The sequence below is a fragment of the Centroberyx affinis genome, unplaced genomic scaffold (genome assembly GCF_046629955.1).
Source record: "Centroberyx affinis isolate AG114_WGS23_722 - 3 ecotype Tasmania unplaced genomic scaffold, CSIRO-AGI_Caff_v1 ptg000715l_1, whole genome shotgun sequence".
Lineage (NCBI taxonomy): Eukaryota > Metazoa > Chordata > Actinopteri > Beryciformes > Berycidae > Centroberyx > Centroberyx affinis.
This window is the reverse complement of record NW_027279332.1, coordinates 46,763-62,382: the sequence shown is the minus strand read 5'-3', so window position 1 is coordinate 62,382 and position 15,620 is coordinate 46,763. Positions and strand designations below refer to the sequence as shown.

General features: G+C 41.5%; 1 protein-coding gene across 1 annotated transcript; it reads left to right on the top strand.

Moving 5' to 3' along the window:
• The first annotated feature begins 3,056 nt into the window (after window positions 1-3,056).
• On the top strand, window positions 3,057-10,028 carry pomt2 (protein-O-mannosyltransferase 2). Its single transcript, XM_071519582.1, has 21 exons — window positions 3,057-3,864; window positions 3,946-4,030; window positions 4,153-4,257; window positions 4,347-4,455; window positions 4,945-5,053; window positions 5,255-5,414; window positions 5,538-5,644; window positions 5,730-5,812; window positions 6,171-6,280; window positions 6,387-6,453; window positions 6,565-6,625; window positions 6,765-6,843; window positions 7,263-7,414; window positions 7,511-7,602; window positions 7,699-7,775; window positions 7,864-7,935; window positions 8,041-8,100; window positions 8,191-8,296; window positions 8,399-8,539; window positions 8,633-8,744; window positions 9,351-10,028. Exons 1-21 carry the CDS (start codon window positions 3,545-3,547, stop codon window positions 9,454-9,456), a joined length of 2,313 nt encoding a protein of 770 aa, XP_071375683.1. The 5' UTR covers window positions 3,057-3,544; the 3' UTR covers window positions 9,457-10,028.
• The last annotated feature ends 5,592 nt before the right edge of the window (window positions 10,029-15,620 follow it).

Genomic DNA, 15,620 nt, shown 5'->3' with positions numbered 1-15,620 from the left:
TGGAGCGCTGGCTTCTCCTGCTCCCCCCCCCCCCCCCCTCCCCCTAACATCCCCCCTTCACCCCCCTTCGGCCTCCTCCAGAGGGCCCGGCACTAAACCTCCAACAGTAACGCTGAAACGTCCAAGCTCGTTTCCCTACACCGCACGCACACACACACACACACTAGCACACACAACATGCGGAAGCACACACACTTGCATTCAGCACACGACATATTCACTTCCCCCTCATACACACACACACACATATATATGCATACACACACACACACACAAGAGGACCAGGAACTGTGCAGTGAATGTATTACATGGGATTTAGTATTTCACCAGATTTCCATTTGCCTTAAAGGGATTTTTTGGACTGATCTTTTTTTATTCAGTGACCCCAGGCAATTTGATATGCAGATATATTTTCCACTTTATTTTCTCTGTCACTTCTTTTTTGTTGTATTATTTATTTCATTTACATGACGGGCCTCTGCAAACTAAGAAAGCAACTTTATTCAGAGGGCATACTCGATTCCTCTTGTTTTATTCGTCTGACCAATTGACTTCAGTCACAGTGTGGGGAGATTACGAATGTCTTTTCTAAAAAGCTTAACAGAGGGAATGTCATAAGAACACAGTCAATCCAGCATCATAAAACAGGTTGAACGAACATCTTGTGAATAATTTTGTCAAAACCTCTTACCAATATTATCTCGCCCAGTCAAACTGTTGTGATCGCAGTGATCACTGAGAGAACTTTCCCCACAGCTGCCTTCATATTCTTCAAGATTAACCACAAGCCGCCAAGCTGAAGAATCTCTGGACCAAGAACTGGGAACTCAACTCAGCCAATCATTCACATTACAATCATTCACCTATATGTGGACACGGAAAGACTGTAGATGTATTGTATATGATGATCTATATAATATTTTGCAAAAGGTGCAATGGGTGTAGCCAACCTTCCTCTGTTTGACCCCAATGATCGCAGATTTTTCTGATTTCACAAGCTTAGATTAGGTAAATAACCATGGATACAACAATATCCTCTCATAACAGTATTAATTTGTTTTATATTCATGTAAAGACCACATTGATGTACCCTAACTTATCAGAGGTTGATTCTAGGCTATTTTCTGTATTGTTTGCTATGAATTTATTTCAAGGTCTTATTATATAAACTCAAACAAAGTAGGTAAAAAAGTTAAACTCAACATGGTAAAATTACACTACATCACTGCTTAAAGTAGAAGATTGACTTTATGCCTACAGTGTCACACAGGTAAAGATTTTTTTTCATTCAACTGCATTGCCATTGGATCCCAGATCCCACACCAGACCATTCCCATGTGTGCATCTCTGAATGCGTGTAAAGGCAAAAGGCTTCGTTGGAGAGGTTTGGGATATTTTGTACAGATCTAGTACTATGTATTATTTTTGTTACATATTCTACTAATGCATATAGCACAACCAATATTTTTGTTTGACATAAAATGGAAAATTGAAGAAAAAAATTATCTGGCATTATAGCTTTGTAGATTTATATATTTCTGTAAAAAAAATGTTTTTTAATCTTTTTATGTATGAGGAAAGTGGCTGACACTGTACCAGAGGAAGTGTATGTATCCTGCCCTGTGGAGCAGACAATGAAATATAATTTTTTTGGAAGTGGCAGCACTGTTCTAATCACAGACGTTTTGTCCTTCACGTTCACTACAAAGACAAACTGCTTTTGAAATGCAAGCATCAACTTCTGTGCCGTAACAACTCCATGCCTAAATATTAGGTTGCGATTGTGAAATGAGCATTATTCCTTTCAAATAGTCTCTCGAGGGGCCTTATGTCATGAATGTATCACAGGCAGTGTACTCAATTGGTTTTTGAATTCCCAGTCACACAGCTATTTGTCTTCCACATTCAGGTTTAAGAAATTAACCTAGCCTTATCTATCTAATGGACTGAACTTCTCCTGAGAGATCCCACCAGCACACAAACTTAAAACTCTCATTCTCATGTCGGAGGATGACCTATGCCCTTAATCTGCATTCATAGACTATAAACCTACAGTCGTGCAAATGTTTCCACTGTATGTTCACTGTACTTGCTGTGCTGTTCAATTCATCACCTCACATAGCACACCAGAAGTCTTACGTTGAGGTTAAAAAAAAAAAAAAAAAAAAAGTTGGAAACACATATTGTTTTTTGGGGGTATTTAAAGCCTTGCAAACCACAAATAAGTTGAGATAAATGTTGTGTTGTAATGCTGTGGTCAATGAAAATATCATGTTCATTCATTTTGTTTACCTCTTGACTGTAATCACTACCAGTCATCAAAATAAAAAATATTAAAATATCAATCTAATTTCTTCGATTTTATTTGAAATACTAACAACCCACACTCCTTCCATTGTGCATAATAGGCTATTTAATTACTAATTTGCTGACATGAAAGTTTTTCATTTGTGTTAAAACAATAAGGCACACGAGGCTGAGCTTTCCAATGATTTTGTTAGATGTGACTTTTAATAATAATGAAATAATAATAATTCAACGTTTTCAATAAAGTTATTGAACAGTAGCTATGAGCTACACACAGTGGTTGCTAAGCGACACATAAGACCTAAAGGTTAGCGCATTAATATTTCAATTAACTGTAATGCGGTCACAGCTGTGCATTTGGGTAGCCTATTTTACAACGGCTTGCTCTGAAGATGAATTAGTTAATCAGAACTGAGGACCAGGACCAGTTTTATTAACTAGATAACATCAACAATCACGACAGTGCAAGAGATGAGCTGAGAAATAAGTTTCTTGTACCCTATCGCTCTCTAGTGGCCATATTGAACCGCGCAATCACAGGCTCCCTTGGCTTTTTCCAAGGACCTCATTGGTTAGCCGAGGACGAGTCTTCATTTCAGAGGGATGCTGGGAAATTGTGTCCAGCCCCGAGCGCCGCGCTCACATAAATAATGCAAAAGAATACACATCCCAGAAACCACTTCGCTTCATGCGTGTAGCGTTGGTTAGACAAGCGTCTGTGTTGTCGCTGCGTTGCTAATATAGATCTTTCATTAACAAAATAGGCTTAATTTAGTGGGGATACTGACCCAGAGATTACGCCTTTACTTTGTGATCTACTATTCTTTGCATGCCGCCATTGGACGGTGAGCTGAGGAGTGGATGCTAGGTTAGGAAGTAGCAAGCTAGGTTTAGTATATTATTGGTCAAAATGTCATAGAATAGCTCGCGAAAATGTAATTGAGTATGAATGGCTTTAGTGTGCCAGTCAGTGTCAGTATCGCCTGCCTTACCACATGTCCAGGTGACAGCTGTAAGCTAGAGCAATACTGAGGACAGGTACCTGGTGCTCTAATGTTGTCTCTTGATAATATTCATGCTAAATGCAGTCCTCTCTCACAGATAAACTTGGTATCTAGGTGCCTGTGATTCGCTACTTTTACTGCATGATTAGACAGTATTACCACACTATTAGATCTTGCTGTGTTGGCCTGGGGGGGGTCTGGCCTTACTCCACTGTTCCAGTTTTAACTTCCTAATGGCAAAGGAGGAATGCCTTACACAGTGGCACAAAACAGAGGACACTTCAACACTACGAAACAGGAAAGCCTTTCTCAGCTCAGAAAAGAAGCAGAGCCCCCAAATTTCATCCACTCCTCTGCTGAAGGAAACCACCCCAGCTGCCGGACTCTCCTCAGAGGGTGACACCCGGCCTTCAAATGGGACATCAGCTCACTGGTCAGACGGAGGAATCCACCCTCCCAGTAATGAGTCCCACAGCACAGTGCCTCTGCTATTGGTGGTGGTGCTGTCGTTCTCCACCCGCCTCTACAAGATAATGGAGCCTCCTCATGTGTGGTGAGTAAAACTTACACCCCCAGTGAATACACAGAGTTTGTGTACATTATTGTCATGTTCTGACTCTCCTGCATGTTTCAGCTGGGATGAGACACACTTTGGAAAGATGGGGAGCTACTACATCAACAGGACCTTCTTTTTTGACGTCCATCCTCCTCTGGGGAAAGTAAGATGCATCCTCTCTTTGTGGGCACGGTCCTAAGAGACGTGTCTGTGGTAAAAGCAGCTACACCACTAATTACCTTTCTAGTTTGATGAGTCTTGGTCTCTTATTTTGCTCCGTTCCAGATGCTGATAGGTCTCGCCGGTTATATGACAGGCTATGATGGCACCTTTCCTTTCATAAAGCCAGGAGACAAATACGAGCACCACAACTACTGGGGGATGAGAGGGGTAAGCCTCATCCTCCATTCATATTCAGAATATGTGGTCTTAACCAGGACAGGATACAGTGTGTGTCTGTCCCACCTGTCTCCCTCCAGTTCTGTGCTGTGCTGGGCTCCTGCCTCCCGATTTTCGCCTACCTCACAGTGCTGGAGTTGTCCCAGTCGCACACCGCTGCTCTCATCACTGCTGCTGCACTCATATTTGGTGAGTGTATGTCCGTCTGTACAAAAGGGCTGCACAGCTAATCACAACAAATATCAATTTGGAAATTATCATAGTTAATATGCAATATTAACTATGATAATTTCCAAAGAAGCTGCAAGTTTTTGTTCTCAGAGGGAAAGGTGTTCCAGGCAGTTTCCAAAAATAATCTTGAATATCTTGCTTTAAAAAAAATAAAGTTGCATGTCAAATTTTATCTTTCACTGTATTCAAACTCAAGTCTACTCAGGTGCATCTCATATTCACTCCCACCCATTTTTTTTTTTATTTAAGCACACACTATGTTGGAAAAAAAATGTCAACATGCATCATATCACAAATTATGCAATATGATGCATAATATTATTAAGGCTTAAAATGTAAGTTTAGCAGCATACATACATTTTTGAGATATCCCTGTTGAAATAAAGACATGACAGTTGCCAATATTACAGCCCAGTGAATCTGTACTTAATGATACTCTCCTGACAGACACCGGCTGCATCACTATTTCTCAGTACATCCTGCTTGACCCCATCCTCATGTTCTTTATCCTGGGATCGGTGCTGAGCATGGTCAAGTTCAACCAGCAGAGATACAGGTAGGACACCTCTACAACTAGCCTCCTTTTGTTATTCTATGCTATCTTATTCTCCAACAAGAACAATTCTTGCTTGCTGATATTGTTCGGTGGGTGGCATTTTGGTTTAGTGTGTAAAATCGGACTGTGGGTATGGAAACGGGCTTGTTCACGAAGCAGCTATAAAGCATCTGATAATACACCTCTGGCTGTTGTTTTCAGGGCTTTTAGCGCACCCTGGTGTCTGTGGCTGGTACTGACGGGTGTAAACCTTGCCGGGGCTTTGGGGGTGAAGTTTGTGGGGCTGTTTGTTATCCTGCTGGTGGGACTGAACACAGCCTGGGACCTCTGGAGACTCCTGGGGGACCTGCACCTCTCACTGGTAACCAGCAGCGTTCATTTAATCATACTGGTAGCTGATCATTTAATCATACTGGTAGCTGAACTGTCAAACTGGAGGTTTGACAGTTCAGCTCTCTCAACTTCTCTCCACCTTATTTTTCAGGTGGACGTTGCGAAGCACTTCCTGGCTCGCGTTGTTGGACTCATCCTGCTTCCACTGTTCCTATATGTTACAATATTTGCAATCCACTTTGTTGTTTTGAACAAAAGGTGAGTGCGATTGTTGTATTTTTGTTACAGTGTGATTAACATCCACCACATACTCTGGGTACTCATGGTTGTTGTCTCTCCCCAGTGGACCAGGAGATGGCTTCTTCAGTTCTGCCTTTCAGTCCCGTCTAATAGGGAACAATCTACACAACGCATCCATGCCTGAGTGTGAGTCCCAAACATAAAAACATAAAAACATATGATACTGCACCTGTGATGACTAGGGACTGATGATAAATTGAAAAATAAAGACTGAGAAAAATGTAAGCAAACGTTTCTGCCCATCAGGCTATCATCAGTGCATTTCTCTATGTCTTTACTTTTCATTTGTTGCACCATATCAAATTAAAATAATCTTTTTTACTATCTCAGCTTCTTAATGTTGTTTTTAGGCTCAATGCCATAACTGGCTAGTGTGGGGGCTCCTTCTCCCTTTTGATGGGGTTTCCACATTTCCCATGAAATTGTATCTGTTTTATGTGTCTGTCAATGTGAAGCAATATGTTTTGTTGTTCCTCTGGTGCAGACCTGGCATATGGCTCCACCATCACAGTGAAAAACCTACGTATCGCTGGAGGCTACCTGCACTCTCACTGGCACCTGTACCCAGAGGGAGTGGGAGCTAAGCAGCAGCAGGTCAGGCTGCAGCTTCAATATAATAACATATGATGCTATTATCCTTATATTTTCTATTTCCTCTGAGTTAACAGTCTTCACTGCTGTATCTGTGTCCATTATACAGGTGACAGCCTACCTCCATAAGGACTACAACAACCTGTGGCTGGTCCATAGACAGGATGACAGTGATGGTGAGAAGATGGGCTTGTTGCACTGTTAAGAGACACAAATGACATTTATTTTAGAGTCATAGTAAAGGAATAAGTGTAATCTTATTGTTTATTCATTATTTCTGATATTAGCACAATCTGAGACTCCTGATCTGGTTCGCCATGGTGACATCATTCGATTGGAGCACAAAGAGTAAGCATCCTGACACACAAAGAAAACCTTAATACTGAATCCTCACTGATACAAATGCTTTGATTTAATCTCATTCTCATCTGACAAACCTCACACATTTATAACATTTCTTCTCCTTTGATTCTCCTGGTGCCTTCAGGACAACCCGTAACCTTCACAGCCACCTCCACGAGGCTCCTCTGACCAAGAAACACTTCCAGGTTACAGGCTATGGCATTGTGAGTAGGCACATCATGTAAAGCAGCACTATGCAAGATTTTTGTGTAAAAATACACTCGCCTTCTGTTCCTATATCACAAAGTGAGGCTGCAGCAGAGGAGAGCAGCCCATCCCCCTCTAAATTAGACGCTGTAGATTTGCTATTTACCCAAATTGGACAGTCACTGGTGGGAAAACTTCTCCACCCAAAAGAAGTGAGGAATTGAAACTTAAGAGCAAAATACAAACGGTCTTCAAAACAAGAAAGAGCAAGCGCTCCGTCCAGAGAAAGCTGGACTCAACAACATTAGATCTTTTGTCTCTCTTGTCCTTTTGCAGTTTACTGAAATCACGTTGCAGGATTTCTGGGTATTGAATTAATAGTATGTCTTTTTGCGTATGTCCCCAAGCTTAAATCATACCTTTGGCCTGTTCTTAGAATGGCACAGGAGACGCCAATGACCTGTGGCAGGTGGAGGTGTGTGGAGGTCGGAAGGGAGACCTGGTGAAGGTGCTGCGCAGCAAAGTACGCTTTCTGCACAGAGCGAGCGGTTGTGTGCTTTACTCCTCCGGCAAGACTCTTCCCAAGTGGTAAGAAAGATCTTCCCTAGTCTGGCATGTTTCGCTCTTCTATACTGTTGAGTTTGTGGACAGTTTAAGCTGACTGCAGGTCTTCTCTCCGTTTAGGGGCTGGGAACAGGTGGAGGTGACCTGTAGTCCCTACCTGAAGGAGACTCCAAGCTCTCAGTGGAACATTGAAGATCACATCAATCCCAAATGTATGATACATACACTCCTTGTGTCCTTTTTGTTGTGTGTACCTCTTGACATCAAACATTGCCCTACATGTTCCTTTCCTTTGTATGTATTGACAGTGCCCAACATTAGCCTGTCAGTGCTGAAGCCCCATTTTCTGGAGATCTTACTGGAGTCCCACATTGTCATGATCAGGGTAAGACACTAATGAGAAAAGAAGAAAGAATGACACTTTGTCAAAAATCTATAACTACAATAGGTTGTGTAAAAATGTGTCTTTATAGGGTAACAGCGGTTTGAAGCCCAAAGACAATGAGATGAACTCAAAACCCTGGCACTGGCCCATCAACTATCAGGTGCATTGCATGACCTGTGGTCTATAATTTTAAAACAAATTGAAATGAAATGCATAAGTACCTCCTGACTACTGCAAATGTTCCTCTTGTTTTGTTTCTGTGAAGGGATTGAGGTTTTCTGGTGTGAATGAGACGGAGTATCGTGTTTACTTGCTGGGGAACCCTGTAAGTCTGTGTTGGGTTTGCTTCATCTCCCTATGGTAGGTCCGTCTGACTAACACATGGATGCCCTCATGACTACATGCTCTTCCTTAGGTGGTCTGGTGGATAAACCTGGCTAGTTTGGGGCTGTATGTGATCATGGTGGCAGTGGCGTCTGTAGCCCTACAAAGAGGTGTTTCTCTGGACCAAAAAAGAAGAGGTAGGACAACTGATGACAGCAGAGTTGTGTCAGAAGTATAGATGTCACACTGGATCAGAATGTCAACTAAATACCATGCCTGCTTCGCTCTGTGTGTTTCAGAGCATTGCTGGGTGCTTATGAGAGGAGGAGGGCTGCTACTCCTGGGTTGGCTGCTGCACTATGCGCCTTTCTACACCATGGGCCGCATCCTCTACTACCACCACTACTTCCCTGCCATGCTGTTCAGCAGCATGCTAACAGGTACCCAATCCTATCGCATTGTGCCTAATACCACTATATAGACAGAGCCAATTGGAGAGTTCTGGTTAAGGCCGTTCTTTTGTTCTCTTTCAGGAATTACATTAGACATCCTGTTGCAAAGTGCTGACCTGTTGCTCCGCCCACCTTATTCTCATTGGCTGCAAAGAGTCGGGCAGATGGTACTTCTTTTTAGCGTCCTTTACAGGTGAGGCGAGGTATCCCCTTGGATACTATAACATTGTTATATAGCATCAATCTGTGGTGTTAAGCGCATTCCAGGAGGTAAATCCAAGTAATTTAGCTGTTTGTTGGACCCACTTTCCCTCAACATTCCCAGAATGCCTTTCAACAGCCCCCAGAGAACATGTCTGAGCGCTGATGCAAAATGATGAATCTAGAAAGAAGCTCTTGCTCTTTGATTCATCTACTGTTGATCTTTTAGATAGTTTTTCTGCTATCAAATTCTATTGTTGCTGCACTGGAAATAATTTTGACGTCACATCACGTCATCTACGTTTGGCCAGTTATCCTCAGGAATAACAAAAACACACCACCAAACATTAAAATGGGCCCAGAAATGCACAGTGCATCACCAGTAGCTGTTTTTAATGGTGTCAATGTGTTTTAGAGTGGATTTAATTGACTTTTTAAATATTTTTATTGCCTTCATATTTTTTGTCCTTGCCAGATTTTGTCACCAGGATCATAGAAAATATTTTTATTTGATGATTACTCATGTAAAATGTAAAATCCTCTTCCTCCTGTTCCACACACATTGAAACATTGCCATTAAATTCTCTGTTTAATGCAGTTTCCACCTGTTCCATCCGCTCTCCTACGGCATGCGGGGGCCTCTGGCACACGACACCAGCAGCGCCATGGCCGGCCTGAGGTGGATGGACTCCTGGGAGTTCTAGACAGCTTTGCTTAAAAATGGGACTAGTGATGTAAGAGCTATTTTAAATATGAGGGACGTTTATCTGACATGTTTCTCACACACTTTGGTTCTTATAGTGTTTACAGATAAAAATATTTTTCATAAGGTATACACTACTGTAGGTTCTCTACCTGTCCAAGTATTTATGTGTCTCAACATTTCTAAGCGTCTTAGTTCATCATGTGTAAAGAATGCTTGATGAGTCAGACTTGAACCCGTGCAATACAAGAGTCAGAGCCTTGCGGAGTATTTCAGAATGAAGACTTGGACACTAATCATCACCGAACTGCCTTAACATGTAACACGTATTAAATTCTGGACTTGGTCGCAATAATAAGCTAAAGTGCCTGTAAATGAAATAAGTCCTTATTTTGAAATGTCCCCATATTGTATTCCTTAGTCTCTGTCAGTTTTAAGGAAAACACTTTTCGTTACATTGTTATATCAAAGACTGTATTTCAGTTCTCAATGGTCTTGATCTTACTGCTCAGTATTTTTGTATTGTATTTAGCCATAAGTGCTGTCCAGCACTGTTGGGTTTTTGTTTGTTATTACAAGACTCCTACTGATTCTGTGTGGTATGTTCATTTCAATGTGATCAATAAACTGAAATATAGTATTCTTGTAGTCTGTCCTTACTTATGCTGCTATCATCTTGTACATCTGATGAACATCGCATCCTCTTTTAAAGCACTGATGTTAATGAAATTTCATAAATGCATTTTAGGTTCTAAGAATACTCTTTTTTTCATTCATACATGAGATTCTGACCAGCTTAGAGCCTTCAGTATACCTGATAATGTGACTAGATGGTGATGTACACTTGCAAATCCACTCTGTCAGTCTGTCAATGTAATGCTAGAGAGAGCGAACAGACAACAGAACTTTATCTTGCCAGGCTGTTTGGATAAAATTAGTATTGCAGAACTGAGTTGGTAATGTAATCTAGAACATATTTTTTATGCAATCTGCAAGGCATATGTAGTACTTTATTTCTCCTAGAAATTACTAAAGGGACATATAATTTCTGTCAGGTTCCAGACTTTTTTAAATTTCTGAATCAGCATTGATCCGGACAGTAGGCCACTAGAATTGACAGAGGAGTGGGAGTTGTTAATTGTCAGTAGAATTTTCTCTGCAGAGAACTATTCTACTATACTACTATCTTAACCATAGTTGCCCCAGTAAAGATACTACACTCAATGGTAATTGTTTTAGATTTGTAAATAACTTGGTCCAAATAAGCCTTTTTTCTTTCCAGAAGTTGTTTGTTGGGTTTTGAGTGAGTCGTGAACAACTATGGATTTTTCCTATCAGTTTGTAGGCTGTTACATGTAACTATAACTTGAAACGTTACTTGTACTTATACACTCACCGGTATGACAACTCATTCCCACAGAATGTGCTACAACACAGTCATCATTACAGCCATGTTTCACCATATACATATATGTGCCCTTGCCTCTACTAATTTTCATAGCTAAGTCACTGTCAAACAACATTCATTCACAAATTTCTCAAGGGTCCCAAGGACCTTCTTCTTTTATTTGCTTGACAAAGGGATCATGGTGAACTCAAGGATCGGCCTCTGAGGTCCTGACAGAACGCGTCAGTGCCTTTTGGAGACGCTTGAAAAATGCCTTGAACTTTCCCTTCTTCTTGGTCTTTTTGGGCTTGGTTCCATCTCTATTGGAAAAACAAAAGAAAAAGAATAATAGCAGCGATATATTTTCTAATGTTTTGGTTCCCTATTCGCATCTTCTCTTGTTTTACCTTTGTCACATTTAACAGCATCACTGTTCTTCTATATAGGCTATTACTTACTTTTCTCTGTTTGAAAATATATCCGATGGTTTGTGTAATTCACGTCAACAATATCTGTAACTCACCCAGTGTGGTCACAGCTTCAGGAGCTCCAGATTCCTCCTCCTCACCAAGGACTGCTTTCAGAGCATTATTTTCAGCCGGTGTGGAGACAAGAGGATCCACAGGTGCAGAGGTGGGAGGGTGTGGTCCAGTGTGATCCTGCTCCACTTTGGCAGAATGCATGTCAATCACTATGATCATCTTATACCTTGAAGCTGAAGAAGCCGCTTTTGCTTCTACATTTGTGGAGACACAAACATCTGAAGGAGCATAGGTGAGTTTTGAAGTGGCATCTAGGCCGGCTCTGACATCCAGTTTAGTAGCAAACTTTGCAGCCACCTTTCTTACAACAGCTTTGCAAGAGTTGGAATTCTTCTTTCCTGACTTTGCTCTGATGAAGGCCAGAGAGTCCACAGGAGCAAAGCTGAGGAGTTTTGAGATGGCTTCCTGGAATGTTGTGATGGACAACTTAGAGCCAGCCTCCAAAGCCAGTGTGAAGAAATCACCAATGAAATGTGTGGAGTATTCATTTAAAGTCATTATTGTCATGACAGTTGCCAGGGCAGCAGAGGTGGGAAGCTGTAGAGGGGCTTCTTGTTCTGCTTTGATGGCCTGTTTAGAGGAAACATCTGAATCCAACACACTGAGTCTGGAAGACACAGAGTCCTCCTTTACAGCTCCAGAGTGGGTGGCAAGAGTGTCTACTGGAGCAGAACTCAGAGGTCTTGCAATGGCTTCTGGGATTGCTAGGGCAGCCAGCGTAGTGGAAAGCTCAGGAGCCAAATTGCTGAAATCTTGCTCTTTGAAATTTGCAGAAACCTCAGTTGCAGGAGCATAGGTGACTTTTCCAGTGACATTTGGAGAAGAAAGATTACCAAATGAGGCTGACTGTCCTTTCCCTCCAGTAATGTTCCAACATCTTTGGGTTATCTGCACCTTCTTTGGCCCGTTAAGATGCTCATCCAGAAGGTATCCTGAGATTTCTGTGGCTGCTACGTTCACAATAAGTTTCCTGAACCAGTCAGCCTCCAAAGGTTCCATAGATTTGTTTTTTCTCAGGATCGCATCAACTTCTTTTTCTGTTCTCTCCACAATCAGCGACACGTCTCTGTCATAAGACAGAGAGTGCATTGAGCATGTTGTCCTCCTCCGTAGTGATGTAAACCCACGGGAAGTAACTGAGAAGGGTCAATAGATTCTCCGTCAGTGGTTTGACCCTGGTTCCCAGTCTTTCTCTGTCAGCAGGTGATGGAATGAAATGTTCAAAGACACCATCAAGTGTTGCCATGACAGCAGCTTCCTGTGCGTCGCCTCCCATGTAAAAAGCCCAAGGCTAATTGGCAACTGACAAAAGTAGATCTGATCAATTTTTAAAAAAACATGTTGTTCTCCATTGCATAGTTGCTTGCTTCTGTACTGATAAGGCTTCTCATGGAAAACACACTAGCTTCAGCTGTTTATTACACCATGTCATGAAATATATATGACCTTTGAACTGCTTTCTGCTGATCTTTAGATAGAAAGTGGTCTAAAAGCATTTAGTTCTTGATTTTTGCAAATAGGCCTATGTCCTATAAGTGACGTGTCGTGTCGTAAGTGGCGTGCACAGACTCTCTAAGGGGCAGGGGCAAAAAAATGAAAAAGGGACACCTCTTCCGCCCGCACCAGCCTGAAGCCACCTGGGTTTGGGGGGCATAAGTGCATGCTGATATAACCCCACAACTAGGTTGGAGTGAATATAAGTTTAGGCTGAATTAGGTCACACACACACACACACACACACACACACACACACACACACACACACACACACTCTCTCTCTCTCTCTCTCTCTCTCTCTCTTTCTCTCTCTCTCTCTCTCTCTCTCACACACACACACACCTTACACAAGAGTGTGTCTTTCAGTGGAATGGACACTTTCTGAGAAGGTACTTTTTCTTTTTTTCTTAGTGTTGTTAGGGCCGGCCTCATATATGACTTTATATAATCTAATAAATACACAGAGAAAGACAGATGCACTTCTTTGCAATTTCTCTGCACTCCATTTGATGAACAAACCAAACCCTCCCTCCTCTCCAGGTTAACCCTAACACATCACATAAACACCAGTGAATAGGTTATAACTGGGATGATTAATCAAATAAAAACGTGGATACCAACTCTTACTCTACGATCAATGTTTTATTTATTTACAGTTAAATGAATTGTCATCAGGAATAATAAGACAATGCTGTTGACCATTTATTAAAAAAAACTTCCATGGGTTTGAATTTGGGGAAAAAAACTGGAAAAAATAGGGGGAAAATTGTCAAAAAAACAAAAACTTTCCTGTATCAGACTAATTTCACAGGAAAATCTGCCTATTGACTGTGTTTTTGAAAACATGAACGACCTCTGTGTGGTCGATGCTGATGTCCCTCATAATGGACAGTAGCAGATCTGAGAGCTTGCCTTCACCACAGCTGTTACAGAGAAAAAGAGCGTTCCACTGAAGCAGCTGTAATAGGACTATGGCTGCTAGCTGACACTTATTAGCCACAGTAACATTAGCTTCTACTCAAGTTATATGCCTAATTTAAACTTCAAAGCTAGCTATCAATAGCTTACCAAAAGCATCAATAAAATACGAGATTAATTATAAGTTAGCTAGAGAAAATAACACAGAGCTAGCTGGCAAATACTTTATTCTTTGTTTTCTTAATTACAGTGTTGAGGCAAAGACAGCAGCAGTTTCACTAGATGCTGCCTGGATGTTGCAGGATGCAATTTATCTATTTATCTTGACTGCTGTGTTAATTTGAAGTCTATTTCTAGACTATAGCCAACTTCTTTGATCTAAACCACTGATTTTTGAATATGCAAAATCATTATATATCAACTTGCTAAATTACATTTTGTCAAGTAAAAAATCCTTTATTAAAGTCTGACCTAACACCAATATAATTTCAAATCAAAATTGATTGAATAGAATGACATAGGCCTAGAGGTCTGCTAAATGAAAACAATTATAAAGATACTTTTAAAATGGCACAACCTGATCAACCTACACTTACTGTGAACACACATGTAAACAGACAACACATGTGCACGCACACACACACACACACACACACACACACACATCCATGCAAACACTCCCAAATACACACATACAAACACACAGGCTGACAGACCAACATGGTATACAGCGAGTCAGTGCATCAAGCTGTTAGGGCCCTATGGTAGAAAAAACACGTTTCCTTGTGACTTTTGGGCAAAAATTAAGTGTCCCATTAAAATGTCCCTTTGGATGAAAAAAGTGAGGGTCTAATGTTTTACTAGGGTGCCCCCAAAGTAGAAAAAAAACATAATTCATTTTCATTTTTCAGTCATTTTTGCCCTAATGTCACACCAGATGAGTATTTGAGCAGCTCAAGTACCCCTCTGGTGAGACATTAGGGCAAAAATTAAGCATGGAAGGGTCTGGTAGGGCCTGGACCTACCCTGGTTAAATAAAGGTATATAGCTTTAAAAAAAAATAAAAAAATAAAAAAATAAAAGGACACTCACAGCATACCATTAAGGCAGCAGCACTGGATTGAATCTGGCCCGTGCCTCTGCTGCATGTCATCCCCTCTCTCTGCCCTGTCTTTCCTGTCAATCTCTACTGCCCTGTCGGCAAAATGTAAAATAAAATAAAGGCCAAAATGTCCAAAAAACATATTGGAAGTGGCCATTAGGGCCTGGACCTACCCTGGTTAAATAAAGTCACAGTAGGGCAGGGGCAGTTGCCTCCCCTGCCACCCCCCTGTGCACGCCACTGCTGAGAATAAATGTATAGGACTTTTTAAAGCTGCCAGGGTTCAGTTATGACTTGTGTTGATCCCTCGTATTTCTTCCATGGAGATTTCTTCCCTTGCTGAGAAGCAGAAGGGTTTCCTTGTTGTATGTCAGACATTTCGCCACTAGGAGGCTCAGGGGAAGACACATGGGGAAGACAGCAAGGGAGACAACATGTGAAACGTACATCTAAATGCAGCCCAGGGTATGCATCCAAGTTGATGTTGAAGATGGATTAAACGAGAGAAGGTCTAGTTTGCCTGACGGGTTTTTTATGCGGAAGACATAAGATAAGATAAGATAAGAAGGCGAAAGTGTAACCTCTCGTTTCACCTGGATGGCTTCTGGGAGGGAACCACGCATTGGGAACGAATACGCCATCTGGCGGAAGGTTTGGTAAAGTGCTCCGGTACACGTCAACCCCGAGGACGCATGTTGCCATTGGCTGTCATTTATCAC

Bases quoted from the DNA above. Each gene is read 5' to 3' on its own strand.
- pomt2 (XM_071519582.1), top strand. From the start codon at position 3,545: ATGGCAAAGGAGGAATGCCTTACACAGTGGCACAAAACAGAGGACACT. The intron at 5,054-5,254 runs GTAGGACACCTC...TGTTGTTTTCAG, and splicing joins TTCAACCAGCAGAGATACAG to GGCTTTTAGCGCACCCTGGT. The intron at 7,936-8,040 runs GTGCATTGCATG...GTTTCTGTGAAG, and splicing joins ACTGGCCCATCAACTATCAG to GGATTGAGGTTTTCTGGTGT.